The sequence below is a fragment of the Mugil cephalus genome, chromosome 15 (genome assembly GCF_022458985.1).
Source record: "Mugil cephalus isolate CIBA_MC_2020 chromosome 15, CIBA_Mcephalus_1.1, whole genome shotgun sequence".
NCBI lineage: Eukaryota > Metazoa > Chordata > Actinopteri > Mugiliformes > Mugilidae > Mugil > Mugil cephalus.
Window position 1 is genome coordinate 3,776,586 of NC_061784.1, and position 17,514 is coordinate 3,794,099.

Here is a 17,514-nt window from a genome sequence, read left to right on the forward strand (position 1 = left end):
TAAGCATGATGATTGCTTGGTCAAACAAGTAAAAGGAAACAGAAAAATGGTCAACGTTACTTCGTCATGTTTATTTTTTGTGTAAGGCGGCATTCTACTCTGACAAAACGGTAAGAGATTCTCAAGAAGAATCCCCAAGTGTAACACGTATGTAACTCTAAAAATAAAAATACCAAAAAAAAAAAAAAAAACAGAACTGAAAAAGAATAGAGACCATTCAGAATATCAGTTCGGAATACAAATAGCTGAGAATATAAATACAAATTCTTTGACGTTTGTTCAATATTACACTATAAAAAACTACATCATCTGACATCTGATTAAGCTTTGACTGACATAATCACAAGAAAATGACATAGTGAAAGTACTAGTTCATCTTTCGACATTTTCATTTTAAATCCAAACAAAATCAAACAACTTGTTCGTTCCACTAGCTTACAGTAATGCAATTATGTAGTGCATACATTTTGATAGGTTTGCACATCACAGAAAGTCAAGCTGTTCAGAAATGGGATAGAATAAAGTCTGTTTTGCTCATCAAACACACTTCTGAGACTATCCAGTACTTCAGCTTTTTTGGTTCCTGAACTCTTTACTACTTTTAGACTATTTCTTCAGTGTCTTACGTACAACCGGCTATCTAAATTTGCAGTGTTCTAAGGAAATACATCAGCTTTGCCTTGCAAAGCTATCTACAGTATGTAAATGAAATGGCAGCTAAAGTTGACATGCAAGAACTATCAGTCCATCTGTATATTTTCTATTCCTGATAATCCTGTTCTGAGTTCAGGGGAAGAACTGTTCTTGAGGTGAAGTCAAAAGAGTAGGCTAAAGAAATGAAAGATTAAATTTCAATGTCACAATAGGATAAAGTAAACCTTAGTTAGGCAAAGAGGCTGTGAAGAGGTCTCAAACACAAACATAAGCTGATATTTAAAGCATAAGCATTCATGTGTTTGGAGGCAACTGGCAAAACAGGACTTGGTCAGCCGTGTTTAGCTTTACAATGGAAACCAGGCTGATGAAAACCCACCCAATAAAGTGTGTCATTACCTGGAGACTGAGGCTACACATGGGTATAAACATTCTAGTACATTAATAGCTTAATGAGATGAAATCTGTGAACATTCCCAAAGCATATGAAACAATTACTCCCCTGAATACCATCAGTGGACAAATTTATGCGGATGTGTTAAGTACAAAAAAGCAACTGTTAATGTGCAAACGCAGAACATCTGACGCAGTATGTCACACTCCACATTTCAAAAGTCAGTTCCTCTTTCTGTTCATCACAGTGTACAACAATTTTCAAAGGAATCTGCTGTGCATTTTGCAACAATTACTCCTTTGGATAAACATAAAAGCACTCATTGGCACGTGTATATTTGATCTTAAACGTAGACTGAAAGATTCTCAGTTAAAGTTTGCCTCAGGAAGATTGTTGCAGGCCACGGGGAAAGCCACATCCCTGGGGGGGATTTCTTCTTTAGACACACCTGTATTCAGAGGACTCCCTGTCTGGGACATACCTTCCCCACTAGCCACTGGTCTCCCTTGATTATAAGATTGCAAATTAGTAGCAGGCTTACAAAAATCATCATCATCAATATCATCGGATACCTTGTCCATCCTTCCAGAGTAAACAAAGGTGCCATGAGGTAAACAAGAATCCGACTGCAGAGGAAGATGACACTGCCGATTGTAAAGCTCTGTGTTCTGTGAAACGAAATCACAGCATGATCTGTCTGAAACATTGGAGCAAGCACATGGGGCTTTACTGTTTGAAAAATCACTGTTGGATGAGCTAGAAAATATTTTGCGTTTTACTTGGGTCTGATTGAGGCTCTGGAGCTTTTGATTGATCTCCCCGTCTGTATGAGGAAGACTTAAAGCCATTTCTGACCTTGTTTGCCATGATAAGGCCATAATGCTGTTACCATCTCTAACTTCAGATGCCGACATGGCTACATTCGGTTTATAATATGGTGAGGAATCAGTTTGTGGACAGGAAATGTTAGTAGCCCGGTTCTCTCTGCAATTTTCAGGTGTCTTCAACTCAAGGCTTTCTCTATCCAGAGACCTACTTCTCCTGTCTAGGGACAATGCGCTCGGCACGGACTGCCCAACCCTTGTAAGGCCTAGGTGCCGTGGGAGACTAGTAACGGCCCATGTATTACTGATCAGATTCTGTTCATAAAGGTCTAACATTTGATAATCACAGTCAGCAAATGCATCTTTTTGTAGGTAGCTTTCTTCAAACTCCTGATATGGTGAAGAAATGTCCTCCTCCAGTTCCATGTGAATCTGCTCATCGTATTGGCCCTCATTATGCATATCCACTACATCAAATGTGACTATGGTGGGTAAGGCCTCCATGCTTGGAGTGAAGGCAGAGTTCGTCTCCAAACCGTCCGAGTTGTTGTGCAAGTTACTCAGCATTTGAGCGTGTTTTGTGTAGTCCACAAGCGCCTGTGAGAAACACACAGTTTGCCCATCATCCAAGTCGTTGCAATCTTCAGACTGAGAATTGATATTTCTGTATGGTAGAGCCACGGGCTTGTTTTCCTCAAGATCTTTGGATTCACAAAACGTTTCAAAGTCTGGGTCAGATGTGCTACTGCACGATAAACCATTGGATTTTGTTCTTTTTTCCGTGGAAGAGAGCACATTTCCCTTTTTGTTAAATATATCCAGTTCTAAATTGTTCTTATTGATTGATGCTTGGGGTTTTGAAATCAAATTACAATTTTTATTGACTCCGAGATCTTGGCGGCCAACTGTATTTTGCGCCGACTCTGGGGATTTACTGCATGTGCTTGGCATCTCTAGAAAATCATGAACTTCGTACAGTTCAGGACTTATTTGCAATCTGCTCATTTCTGGAACAAAGGCAGAATCTGTCACATCTGGTGCCTCACTTAAATAGTCACACTGCTTAGAAGTGGGTAGCTTTGATTTGTTTTCATAATGTGGACTGATGAGACTCTCATCAGGTGCAAAAAGTTCATAGAGGGCATCGCCACTGTAACTGTCCCTGGGTAATCTACTGCTTCTTAATCTGTCAGATTTTTCTTGCCCTTCTTCTGGCGCAGGGGTATTTGAATCATAGTATCCCTCATCACTGTTTGGAACTGACTCTTGATGTTCACTTTGAGGAGTTAAGACATCAGCAATTGAGGAAGTGTCTATGCCACCAGCCTGCTGTGCACTGCTGCTGTTCAGCAAGTCCATATTGTGGGAACTAGTCAGCTCGGCAGTTACGTCTGTGTGGTCTGGATTGCAAGTGCAGCACATTTCCTCTGAAGCAGTATTTCCCCAAAAGTCATGAAGACACGATTCATCCAAATCTTCTGGTGATGCCATTTCTTCCCCGCCACCCTGATAGGTAAGATAACAAGAGGCCCTCTTTCCTCCATTTCTGCTCCTCTCACCAGAAACTGTGCTCTCTGTGATGCTGTCATCTTCTTGATCTGCAATAATATCCCCACAGCCAGTGAGTGAATCGAAGCTCTTTAATGAGGCAACGTCTCCAAAAATCAGGTTCAGCTGATCCGAAGAGCCGGTAGGAGTTTCAGGCTTCAATGCAGGCTCAGACGTCGAGTGAAGTTTTAGGCAAGGCTCGCTGAGACCTCTAGGCATCTCCTCACAGTCCCTGGAAACCATAGCCATCAACTTCATTTCCTCCAGTTGACCGTCACACACCTGATCTCCAAGCTCAGATACTGGGCTTTCTTTCTCCAAGCTCTTCTCTAGTGCCATTGCTTCACTACATTCAGGACCAGTGAAAATATCGGATATAACATCTGCAAAATCAGGCACATCTGGTTCAGATCCCAGGCACTCTGTGACAAACTTGTGGGCGTTGTCCTGGACAACAGGCACCTCTTTCTTGCAGGGAGGAGAAGACATTGCAATCATTTCAGTTTTATCCAATCCATCATTTCTATGGTTTCTGTGATGTTTAAAACTGTGAAAAAAACTTCGCAGGCCCCTTCTCTGACGCCCAAGAGTCAGTGATTTCTGGTCGGCAGTGGTATGACTACATTCATTGTGACAGCTGCTGTGGAGATCTCCAGCAGCGTCCCTCTGGCTGTGGTACTCAAAATCTCCAGCTGAGGCAAACCCGCTTCTTAGATTGTCATCATGACTAACTTTACTTAACCCATCATGTGTTCTGCTTTTACTGATTCCTTTCTTAGAAGACCACTTGTTCTGATTTTTACTCCTGCCTCCAAAGAAACTTGGTAAAATACAGATACTCTTACGAACTCCAAAAAATGTCAGGGCAGTCCTCCTGAATTTTCCAGATTTTTGAGGTTTCACTGTCACATTTGTCGTATCTGGCTGAAGCTCCTCCACAATGTCATCAGGGCCACACCGGGGAAGCTGTTGAGCGGCTGAAGGTGACTCCTTGGTGTCACTTGGTAGCTCATGTACCTTGCGAGAAGCCATGGCTGCCACATTCACAGAAGCACAAGTTTCACAGAAGACATAACGGCTGAAGTTTCAAAATCATCTGACTGCAGTGGATTTCTCCTTCATCTGATGCAAGTCCTGTGAAAAACGTCGAGACCACAATCTTTATTAGTCACACAACACTGATGTTTATCCTCATTTGCACAAGAGCTACAAGATGACTCTCAGTGACATCTTGTAGCTTGCAACAATTTTCTCAAGCCTTGAGTTTGCAAACTGTATTTCACTTTCTTATCTCACTGCTTATTTTACTGCAAATATCAATTTGCCTTTGCATCTGCTTTAAGTAAACCTGTCCTAGAGTTTCCCTAGTTTTCCTTTTTGAATGTGAGTTTTATGAGTGAGTAATAAGCATACGCTGCAATCAGGATTTGTAGTAGTTGTTTTGACGTCTGTGCTTTTGCGCTTATGTATGTGTTTGCCCTATTTTTTGTTTTATACTTGTGTGCTATTTTTCTGCCTTATTCGAGATTGTTGGTGGCTAAATAATACCCAAGGAATTCACTTCTTATTAAGTACTTTTACTTCATTTGTGAAGAAAAGACAAATGTAATGTCTAATTCGGTTTGTGTAATATTACAGCTATGAATCTGGTGGATAGGGGTATGTGCTTTTTATGTTATATATTTCTATATATCAAAACATGCACACATGCTAGTTATATATCAAAGGACAACAGAATATTACTGGTACTCAATTCTCACTTCTCAAGTATATATAAATGACTGAATGTTGATCAAAGATAACATAAAACTTGAAAACTGGATTGAAAGGCCATGTGATGAAGCAACAGACTTGAGGTGTTACTTCATGCTGCAGCTGCACCATTTGTTGTGCCATAATGACCACGCTTAACTTTATACTTTAGATCACAAGTGTCGGCCAGACAGTCTAATCTGGCCGGCGGCATGAATTTACAAAGTGTGAAATTACATAGAAGACTGCAATTTTTCAATGAAAATAACTGCCATCTCCACCGTTTAGTCTGAGAAGTGGACAGAACACAACACCGAGACCCAGGACTAGACCGCAGACTGCAATGAGCCCAAATTGCACTTATTTTTCTTGAGAAATTAAATTTTTTTTTCAATGATAGTTTGGACATATCCAAAGTAACTTGAATGCTGTTCATGGACATTTTGGAGCACATGCATGGTCTTGGTCTCTTTTCAAGGCCATAATCACTTTAAGTAGTATTGCCCTTAAGTAATCAAATTTGGTACACAGCTAAAAAATAAGAAGTTGTTGTGGTCCGCCTGAAATTTTTAGCTTTGAAAAAAAACGTGTCGGCTCTGTTTACTCAAACACAACTCGTGTACGGAGCTCTGATTGGTTCAAAAAGCTACTGCCGTCTCATATACCGCCCAGGGGTACTCGTTCTTCTTTGCACTAAAACAAATAGAAAAAACAGGAATTGTTGTTACTTATAGGTTATTACTCTGTTGTGCTATTGGTCTGGCCCGCTTAAAATCAAACTGGGCTGAATGTGGCCCCCGAACTAAAAACGCGTTTGACACCGCTGTAGATCGCTGTCTTAGCAAACAACACAGACAGCAACATTAAGCAGTTTTGACAAAGCCCTCAGTTCCCGTGTAAAACCGAACTAAATGCAATTGTAGCGCGTCAACAGGACAAGTTTGTAAGTCAACTAACTTACCACTGCAGCCGCGCCGAGCTGGCGGTGGTTTCCTGACCAGGAGGCGAAGTTAGCCCTTAGTGTTATGGTAGCTTGTTGAACAGTCGCTGCGTTGTGGTCGCCTCGGGCCCCGGAGTAGCTTCCCTCAGATATGGTTTCATTTACCGTCAGCTACCTGGATGGCTGGGGTGCTTGCTAACAACGTAAACCACTCTCACCAGTGTGTGTGTGTGTGTGTGTGTGTGTCCTGCAGCTACTAGTGATGTGAGCCTCACTAGCGGTGGACCTAATGTTAAACCACACCGTATGAAGAAATATACTGGAAAAATCACTAGGCCGGTCAACCCGGGATAAGATTACTGTGTGTAGTGTAGCCACGCATGACGAGCTGTTCACAAAAAAACCCAGCATTCAAAAGCCAGATGATGACTTCCACTGCCGACTTCTGAGGTATTTTTTTTCCCCAAATCTCCTTTCCCGACTCCTCGGCGCATGTTAGTGACGCAACATGTGTGTAACACGCAGAACACGTAGCTTAGTAGTCATGGTAATAAAAAATAAATAAATAAAAGAAAGAAAGAAAGAAAGAAAATACATATGGATTTGGATATTACTATGCATAGTACCAATAATATTTTGTTGTATATTTATTAATATCTATCTATCTATCTATCTATCTAGAAATGTAATCACTTTGTTGTGTTGTAAAACAACAGTTTTCTCAGTGTGTTGCATGTTGTAACCACAGAGTGTTGCAAACAACATCACATTGTCACAAAGACTTAAACATGCTGTGTGGCTTTATGAAAGCACTTTTAGTGATTTTATTCAATTTTTTAAAGTTAGACCTGGAAGAGCTTTTTTTTCTTTTTTTTTTAAAAAAAAAGTTCAGGAAGGATCATTTCACCACATAATGAGAGAAAGAAATATATAAAACATTTTATCTTAAAAATATCTTTACAACCATAATTATTATACATATACATATTTACAGTCAGTCTTTTTTAATGCAATGTAACGCCCTTCTCGCAATTTGGTCAAAGCTTATGCTACGGAAAAATCACAGTGAAGAGTGCATGATCAGGCAGTATTTACAATTCAGCTCCACAGAAGGTTCACATAGTTTATGCTGTGCATTTTTGTGTTTCCTCTTTGCAAAAGAGCACGACTGCTTACATATTCTTGCAACTGTATTATAATACTCTTTTAAAAGTGCTCTTTTTTGGTCCTCTTCATATATTAAAAGTCTTAGTTGTTTTGTGTGTCTCTCTGATTTATCCTTCATGTATTTTCCAGTCATGTTTTTGACTGCCGGACATCTGTCCACTCCATTTTGGTGTTTTGAAGTGCCTGAGTCTTCTTCTCATCCACCTGTACGTAATCCACTCTGTGCTCATCAGACAGAAAGGGCTTCTGCTAGAGAGAGAGACAGACAGACAGACAGACAGAGAGAGAGAGAGAGAGAGAGAGAGAGAGAGAGAGAGAGAGATGAGAAGACAGTGATGAGTTGTGACAAAATTAAAAAATAATTAAAAAAAAATGGTTCTGCTCATGCTGCCTCTCCAGAATGTACTGTAGAAATGTACAAATCTTGGCTATCATGCATTTCTCATTGTCCGGCATACAGATGTTACATTCATCAATGCCATAATAGTACCCTTATGTCTTAATTGAATTAATAGAATTGAATTAATTAATCAAAGCATACCTTCTGCACAGGAGAAGGGGAGGCGGAATTGAAATCCAGTGACAAATAATCGAGGTTTGAGCTTCTCATCCAGGGATGAACCACTCCATCAAAGGTGAGACCAAACTGCCTTGATTCCTGTCAGAGAAAGAAATAGATGATGAGACCGTTCAAACATCCTTGTAGCCATTTAAAGGATCTGAAATACTAAAGGCATATAAGTAGTGTCTAGACACACATGACTGACATGCCTTTCTGAAAGCATTATTATAAACACTAAGTAAATATACACAATTTTATGCAGTATGCATATAATTCAATATGCATGATTTACGATGCATGAATTTGCTGCATGCACATTTATAGCTGTGTGAAATTTTGGTTAATTTATAATTACAAGAGATTGTCGAATTTAGTTGTTTGAAGTCCAGAATTATCGAGAGAATGCTCTGGTTACACACTGTACTACAGTGTACTGCACATACAGACGAAAATTCACAATGATTTAATGATTTCTGCAGACATCACGGATCTTGATATGTGAAACATGTAAACACAAATCTGCCAACACAATTAGATTGTTATCAAATCCCACATCTTTTCATTTATTTATTTATTTTTAGTCACTGGACCACATGTTAGTTCAAGCTACATGACAAAGAAAGATGAGAAGATGAACTAGTTTAATGAACTACACAGTGAATATGCTGTACATTACCATCAGAGATACCTTTATCAATAATGTCTACACCTTAAACTAAGGATGCAGAAGATCAGCATCTGTTTATGCTACAACAGTCAAATAAGCTCCGGAAACTAATTCTAAAATGTAATTCCCTTCTTAGCAGTATTGTTAAAATTGCACAATTGAGTCACAGTAAACTGTGATTTAGCTAAATAGAAATCTTACCATTGCCGAGCAGACTGTGACTTCATCTCTTGACTTGTCCCCATTCAAAGATTTTTCAAGAGGTAAACAGTTTGCTGAAAAGCTGCCAAGAGTGAAAAGAATTTAGGACAGACAATACAAACAGGAGCATACTGTATGCATTATCAAACAAAAATATGGTTTACCATATCTAGTTCGATCTAAAATCTGAGGTTTAATTGTATTTAATCATAAGCCAAAGGTGGCTCATAGACAACATACAGTATATTATTATTATTATTATCTACTGCTGTAAAAGACTTGTTTTAAACTGTTTTTCCTCACCATGATTCAGTCATTGCTCTGCTCAAAGGAAGATGAGTGGGAAATTCTGTGATTGTAGAAAGGCCTCTCAAGTCAAGGGGTGGGGGTCGGGCTGTGAACCAGAAAAGGACAAAGTTACAGAACTGGCTCTAAATCAGGCTCAGAGGCTTCTACTGGTATTTCCCACAAATTAGCATGTAACAGTGTGGGCGTATATATAGACGAAACTCATCCTCATTTAAATACATCTACGTTTCCAGCCCAGCTCAGTTTTCCACACAGTGCCAAATATTTAACGTAAGCCAGTCAGGCCTGGTGTGACTCTCACCTCTCCTCAAGCGGGGCTTTAGGTGTCGGTGTATCGGAGGCGGCGTGACATCTCCAGATTGACACATCAGTGGGCTGAGAGACGAGGAGGGCTCAGTACTGCTGGTGGGGTTGAGGAAGCTGAATGCCCTGGGGCTCATGGGGATGTAACCATCAGTTGATTCAAGAGTAGGAATAGAGGGTGAGGGGGAAGCCATGGGGACGTATGACTCATCCTGGTAGCTTTGAACTTGTGTGGTATGAAAACAAGGCTGCCAAAAGACAAAGCACCATGACATTAGACATGTTCACTGCATTGTCACTGTAGTACAGCTGGAACATTTATTAATACCAATATGAGACGGCTTTTTAAACACATATAGCATCTCTTAAGCTATTTTGATTTTATTTATTTAAAGTGAGGTGACACTAACACTTATGGACACTAGAGTCGTGGTTAGTCAAATCTTACAGTGGCTTTAAAAACATACACTAGTTTGACATTTTAGGAAATGCAACTCCTCTGCAAAGGGTAAAAACGGGGCAAATAGTTGGCCTGGCCCTCACCAGGGAATTATTTATGATGTGTCATAATTTGGGGGTTATGTGTTGGAAAGTTTTTATTTCTTGGCTGGTTGCAGGGACTTTGCAGCTACACTAAGCTATGTACCGTCCAGCTACAGCCCTGTCTCCGGGAAGTAATTAGCTATGTTCTTATCAGAATCTGGTAACACGCTATTTGGAATTCAGGGTCATGCTTCAACCGATACAGAGAAAGAAACACCAATGCCTGCAATTGGATAGTCCTACAACCAAATCAAAGCCATTTTGTTGTAAACAAATTCAACGCCATGGCACTCAGATGATGTGTATGACAACACTGCTTTTATACTTAAATACAAATGATTTGATTGGGGTACAGTCAGTTTCGACTAGAGCAACTACAGACCAACTTTCCGTCTCAATAATTTTGGGGTGGTGGACGTGGGAGTGGCTTCCAAACTAGGAAGTCACATCATTTAGCCGAAGATGGTCTACTAGCTACGTCACTTCTCAAACTCTTCTTATCTGACTCTCATAAAGAAAAATATTTTTGTTATCTCTGTCTGCTGAGGATCATCTTACCAAATTAACACTTTGCCTCCGGTTTCTCATCTGCCTCCCGTCAGCTTCTCCTAAAGAAAATAATTGAAAATGACATTAGTTCACTTTTTCAAACATCACACTCAGTTGTTGTAGATACATGCAGCCCTCCCACAAAAACAACAGGTTCTTTCTGGTGGTTGCCAGCTTCATTTTGAAGATTTACCTATTCTGAAATGGTCCAGACTCGAAAGTGACGTCCTCCGGGGAAATAATGCATTGTTGCTGTGGAAGTGCCACGCGCTTATTGCTCTTGGCCTGTGAGCTCCTTCATCACTTAACTGCTGCTCTGACAGGTGATTGGGCTTTGGTGGCAGTGGAGGGGGTGTTAGTCCATCTCCTGTTGCCTCAAACGGCGTGGAAGGATAGGGTTTGTCAAACTTGAAGACACTTTTGGGTCCGGGAAGTAGTGGAGAAGAAGAAGATGATGGTAAAGCTACAGAGGCGCATGGGGCACTGAAGGGGGAGTTAGTCAACCTTCCGTGGGGGAAAAGAGATGGGCTTGGGCTAGCGTGAGAGACAGAGGATGATGAGGAATCAGTGCAAATGTCCTTGACAGCATCGTCTGTTGACTTCTGCTCCAGAGAGATCTCGGAGTTTGAAAAGCTGTCACGTCTACAGATAGGGAAAAAATGAAAACATTGTATTTGGTAAACATGGACTGCTCCTATCATTTCAGTGTGTGTGTTAAATGTTTCCGTATCGTACACACCTACTAGTGCTTACACTCCCCGTCTCACATTGTGAGAGAAAGAGGTAGTCCGGTGGATGGCTGATGTCCGGCTGGCTGGCTACAGATGCTCGGTCAGAGCTGTCGGGTGTCAGCTGAAGGGAGCTTGGGGTGAGAGGAAAGCCTTCCTCTGAGCTCTCTGTTGAGAACAAGCAGACAGAAACACAGATAATGTAGCTTCTGAAGGCCAACTTAAACAGGCAAACCACACACACACACACATACACACACACACACACTGGTTCCTTCCAAGCTGTCCTCACTTTGCCCACACCGTAAGTGAAGCAGGTGAATGTGAAAGGAGGAATGGTATTCATTATTTCTTTACTGGCACGTTAAAAGGAGACGCATTTGAGACCTGTTCCCTCTTTTGTTTATATATTCTCTCTCTGTTTTAGTCAGGCTGGCCCTCATTCAGACATTCATTTCATTCCATTTCACTCAAGGCCGCCGAGTCAAGGCTATCCCTGAAGATGATGCATTTAAAAAAAATAAAATAAAATCCAGTAGACTTCACATGTTCTCATGAAACATTCACTGTCTTTTAAAAGATGTTTTTGTTCCCTTGGTGGCTTTTATATTGCTTTGAAAAAGTTATGAGGTGCTGCCTCACGGAACTCTTGAGATCCAGGACGGATCTGCTGTCCTACATACTTGGGAAAACAGAAAACAAACTTTGTCTACTTGTGTGGGTTTCTCTGAGCACATACGATTTACAGCAACACACAGGGCAGCATATCAGCCGCTCTGTGCCGTTGCTCTATCTCCTTCATGCAGATGACGGTGTTCTAACAGTCTTGAAGCCTCCTTTAAAATCTAACAGAATCCCAACGCAAGGAAATGTTAGTATTTATCTATTCATTTTAATGTGGCATGAACTTGATAACTTCTTGTGATCTCTTCTGATACACCATTAGACTGTGTGGCACAAAGCATGTAGAACGACAACATTTTTAACAGCTGGAAACATCTTCTGTGCACAGACAACACTCGGATCCCTGATAAAATGCAAGGTCACATTTTGTTCTTAAACCGCGAGCACTGTTTGACTGGAGCGTACATCTAAATTTATTTCAGAGTGGTGTCAAAAACACTGTAGTTTATACATGTGTGTATATTTGTATGTTTGTAGAAGCGCTGCATTTCCTTGTTGTTGCTGCGGCAGAAAAATAAGCAGATATGATTTGTATCGGGTGTTTTTAACCACAATCCGATGACATGCAATTGTATGTGGGTTTTGGAGCTCAGTTATAGAGAAATCTATCATTCGGTTGGTTGACCAGAAATGAACCACAGCGTTCTTTGAACACGCAGAGATAGTTGCATGTGTTCAGGCTTTTTTGGCCAGTCTAATGTTTTTGAAGCCCACCACTCCAACCATAACTACTGACTATTTACAGAGATTATAGTTTACTTTTCCCAATCATCATTTTCTATCTCAGATTTTTCTTTTTTAAACTTAGATGAAATAAACACAAGGTACTATTTACTTATACTGCTTAGTTTTGTGCGTCATTTTATGGACGTTGGAAACTGATATCTTTTGGGTTTACAAGAAGAGTGAGTTGTCTGAAAATTAGATGGTAAACTTCTCAACATTAATTCTGCATTCGTGTCTGATGTTTGAAAGCTGACTAGTGGGTAATGCTTTTACCAAAAGCCATATAGCATCACACACGTTACCAGTGACCTTAAAAAGTATTCTTCTCAGTTCACCACTTCCCGTGTGGGCTCAGGTGACACCAATTTCATTTGGATCAGTCGTCCAAATCTACAATGTTATTTTCCATGAGATAGGTGTAGCGAGAGCTAAAAGTCTTGCCAAGTGCAGCTTTAACACGGCCACTTTTCACCTTCAAAGGGCCACTGTAGGAATTTGAGGTCTAAGTCTCTCACGCACTGGAAGGTAAACTCCCCCATAACACATAAAATTATCTTTAGGACCAATGTTTGGTTTGTATTTTCTGGGTATATATGGGCTCATACAAAGGTAACAAAAGACTGTGCGTATGTTTTCAGGTGATTGTGGCCTGAATTTAAATCTGTGTGTTTACCTGCATCATCCAGGCTCCCAAACTGACAAATTTGACTGATGCTGCTGATCCAGGTTTTCATCTCCTCCTCAGTTTTGGCCACAAGGTAAAAGATGCGAGACGAGGTCTTGACCACAAAGAGGTGCTTCCCGTGGAAGTCTCGCTTTACGCGCAGTTGCCCATTCAACATCTCAACCTCGCACTCTCTCAGGTCGATGGTGCGGATCGGCTTCTTGGAGTTTTTGCTTTGGTAGTATTCCAGCACATCAGGATTACCGCTCATGCGACCTCTTCGGAGTACAAACCAGCGTTTCCTCCACGCCTGCAGGTGAAAGGAGCAAACAGTTTGTCTGGGCTTTTGAACTTACACCTCACAATTATTCATTTTAAGCACGGTGATTCATTATTCTGACTGCAAGCATCTCCCATTTTCCGCCGCTGCCATGTTTTTTTAGTCACAACCAGTCATGAGAATCTGATCATAGCTCGTGTTCACATTAGCTAACTGTGCAACTTTAGTTTTTTGCTTTTGTTATGGTCAGCAGAAGCGGAACTTCAACTCCAATTTCCCAGAAGTGCAAAGAAGGGGAAGTTCACTGTATTTAGCAGAAAATGCCTGACACAACGAAAGAGATATTTATACAGTACTTGGTCACTGCTTTAAACTGACAACTTAATTCTGAAACTGTGCCGAAAGGTATTTATAGCGACGAAGATTTACTAGTAATAAGATGTGCCTGTGCCCTGGCTTCATAGAAAGTGCCAGCAAAGACATGAAGGTGTGAAATGTAACCACTATAACTATAACACAAAGATGTCGTAATGTCACACATGGTCTCTCTGTGTGCACTGTTGGGGCTGAGCCTTTCCTGATATTTTAGATTTTTTTTTTTTTTTGTCTTTTTGCATGTAGGTACTCTCCTCCAGTCAGTTGGTAAGTTATGTGTTCATATCAGGAAATGGTTAGACAAGCCACACTTTCTGCCAAGTTTAAGAGGAAACCGTAACTAGGCAGATGGCAATTGGATCCTATAGATGTCCCACATGTGAACATTATTTTTGCGACGTGCATAATAAATGCGTCTATCTGTATTTGTATATTTAATTTGTATACCCAGGCCCATCCAGCAGCTGGTGAATGTAAAAAACTGAATAAAGTTTGTTGTTCATTTGAAAATAATCTCTTTATATTAACTATGCCTGTGTGTTCCAGACACTACCTTAATATGATCTGTCCACATCACGTTTTTCCAGGCCATTCAACCACATCTCATCGCCTTCGTCATTAGGTGCGTGCCTGTCATCATGTGACCTCAGTACGAAAGTCTAGTCACATGATAGCTGGTGGTCAGTTGTGATGACAACAATGTAAATGGGCACGTAAACAAACCTTGGGTTGATATGTTTTTTGCAGTGAGGAGTTCACACTCAAGGTTTGTGAAGTTTATATTTATAAAAAATAGGTGATTTCACAGCAGAAGTTAAAAGGCTGGACACATTTTGACGTATAACTAACTATGGCTCTGCTTGATTCGAAGGTTCCAGTAAGCCACATGTCCAAACCTCAAGCAGCTAAATGGAATCTAGCCATATTTCATTTTTTTTTAGTGTATTATCCATACAACCGTACCTAGTCACGCACTGTGGCAGGTCATAATGTCTTCAAAGACCAATGTACACTCATTCTCCAGTCCACTGTGTGTGCTAGTGAAAATAAATGCATTGTAATGTAACAGCCCTGCTCTAAATATTATCTTCTTGAAGGTTATGGTATTTAGATTTGTTTAAAATAACTGAGAGAGCTGTTGATCTGACTGTGTTTTCATTCTGGAGGCTGTGGTTTGTAGCACTGCTGAATTGTATTGTGCTGTACCGACACAAGTTTCTATTATTACAAGTTTGTGTTAAATAACACAAACACTTTTGCATTTAACTTAACAGCACCCCAAACTACATCCTCCAAAATGTTCATCCTGTTGAATCACCACCCTTTGCGCGCTGCTTCAACATAAACTGAACAAACGGTCTTCCAAGGCTGTTATATCAGAAAATGTACTCCTTCACCTGCAGTGTTTCTGCGGGTGAGTGTATGGACGATTGACACATGCTCTAAAAACAATGCTGACTAGGGAATATTAGATGTACATAAACAGTGACTAATCACTCTGTATGGTTCAGTATGTTCCCCTTAGAATGGGCCTTCATGATAAAATATCTTATCTTAAAAGTTAAACATCTTGAACAAAGTGGATAAATAACAGATAACATTTGTGTGACTTGGAATGCATTAAGCAGCTGATACATCTATATGTGTGCACCTAAATAAATTCAATCCTAAATTATATGTGATGGCAGAAACTGGGACTACAGTGTTGTCAGGGACAACGGACAGTATTTGAATTGTTTCTGAGCAACACAACATCTTAACATCTTTCTGCACCACTGCATTGGCATCAATACAGCTGGAACATCACATGCGATAGGAAAAGATACATTTAACCAAGATCATTAAAATTTCCATATGGCCAGAAACCAGCGCCTGAAATTTGAATGAGGCAAACAGTGTATCTATCTTTAACTATGTGAAGAAAAAAACCCCATCATCAACATCATTTGCATGGCTATAATAAGTTTCTGTTTCCCGCCCCGAACCTCCATCAACACTCATACACACCTCCACCCACCCTTTCCTTGCACTGCTGTTGACAAATGGTCCTCATGTGTTCGTTGGTTGGTTGGTTCACACAGAGGAAGTGCAAACAGCCATCATCAAGCTGGACTATTTCTGCTTGTCGCTTAAGTGTCTGACTGCCGCTGACATTACTTCCCATGTTTCACAATACACAAACACATACACACAGAAGAGAGCGTGTGGCCAGACCTACATCATCACATGACCCCAACAACCACAGAGCAGTAAAGGCTGGATGCTGTTCATGTCGGCTATTATATACATACATTTAAGAGTCGTATCCATGTCTGTGTGAAGTACATCTGCAGTTAGCGACCTATTGCTAATAACCATTATCTAAATACATTATAGCTATGAAGTGCCACGCCACAGACAAGTAAGGCTTTATAACAGAAATGAGGAAGACAATATGTAGGTAATTAGAGCTCAGTTTAACACAAGAATTCACACAAATCAATGTGTCTCTAAATCCTCATTCCCCATCATAACACACACTCACGCACACAAACACAAGGCTCAGCAGCTCGACCTGTCATTCCCCTTCCCCACAGAGGACAAAGACAAGTGTCCGATGTGTAAGTCCTACTCACAAATCTCTTTAGTTTTTTCTCCGGAGGGGATTTAATGAGCCAGCCGGTCCAGACCACATCCCCAGCGCTCATCTTGACTGCAGAGCGTGTCGTCCTCACGGCTGCTGGCTCTGCTGCTGCTGCTACTGCTGTGAAACTGAGAGTGCTGTGAAGCATATCCTGTGTTCTGGTATTCAGCTCAGCCACTCCAAAAGGAGGAAGTAAAGAAATTGATCACACTGACGGAGTGAGAGAGAGGGGGGTGGGGGGTGGAGGGGTATAGAAGGAGAGAGACGGAATGAGACAATTATATGTTTAGTGGATAAAGCCTGCTGGATTGATGGGGAGTTAAAGAAGAGGAAAATATTATAGAGGTGTGACAGATCTGAGACGCGCTGACTTGCTGTACAACATGTGGCCAAGTCGCGCGCTGTTATGAGAGCACACGTCGGCGCGCACATTTCATTTTGTTGTTGACATGTTCCTTTCTGGGTTCAGCCACTGTGGTTTGAGAGCTCTGCAGAAGTAAGAAGTGGTTTTAACCGATTGAAACATCAGCCCATTGCATTAATAGTAGTGTCATTACCGCTCTTATGTATCACTTGACTTTCCCTCCAGTCGTCTGCCCTTGGCCACAGTCAGTAATGTAAATTGTGATTACCTAGGCAACTAAACATGTTTCTAAAGTTAAATATCGTGGCTTATAGTAGATTCTCACTTTACATTTGGGAAACATATTGTAATCACCACTAACACAGCCAGTACACACACCCCTATCCAATGTTGATCATGCATATTCTTAATTATACATTATAAAACACTATCTTAGGACACAGTCAGCCATTTAGATTCTGTCCATATCCTGAAAATGTCTTGTCAACAACCTGTCAACACTCTACATTCTGTACATAACACACACTGCAAATATATAAAGCACCACTTAGCTCTAGTACTGTCACTTCAGTACATACATCTGTAAATAATACCGTCCTTGCACTTGTTAGATGCTAACTATATTTCACTGGCTCTGTATCTGTACTCTGCACTAAA

At 40.7% G+C, this 17,514-nt stretch overlaps 2 protein-coding genes across 3 annotated transcripts; both read right to left on the reverse strand.

Moving 5' to 3' along the window:
- Positions 1-50: 50 nt before the first annotated feature.
- LOC125021806 (APC membrane recruitment protein 1-like) lies at positions 51-6,605 on the reverse strand. The gene is made up of 2 exons (XM_047608023.1): positions 6,134-6,605; positions 51-4,554 (listed from the first exon to the last, which is right to left on the reverse strand). Exon 2 carries the CDS (start codon positions 4,450-4,452, stop codon positions 1,414-1,416), a length of 3,039 nt encoding a protein of 1,012 aa, XP_047463979.1. The 5' UTR covers positions 4,453-4,554; positions 6,134-6,605; the 3' UTR covers positions 51-1,413.
- Positions 6,606-6,908: 303 nt separating this feature from the next.
- gab3 (GRB2 associated binding protein 3) lies at positions 6,909-16,794 on the reverse strand. 2 transcript variants are annotated; one of them, XM_047606977.1, is made up of 10 exons: positions 16,486-16,794; positions 13,225-13,525; positions 11,153-11,309; positions 10,607-11,055; positions 10,423-10,472; positions 9,320-9,569; positions 9,013-9,103; positions 8,710-8,791; positions 7,821-7,937; positions 6,909-7,528 (listed from the first exon to the last, which is right to left on the reverse strand). In XM_047606977.1, the coding sequence occupies exons 1-10, from the start codon at positions 16,639-16,641 to the stop codon at positions 7,409-7,411; spliced, it is 1,773 nt and encodes a 590-aa protein (XP_047462933.1). In that variant the 5' UTR covers positions 16,642-16,794; the 3' UTR covers positions 6,909-7,408. The 2 variants fall into 2 exon arrangements, with proteins under 2 accessions (XP_047462933.1, XP_047462934.1); XM_047606978.1 differs by having other exon boundaries at positions 6,909-7,525; positions 16,486-16,791.
- Positions 16,795-17,514: the final 720 nt, after the last annotated feature.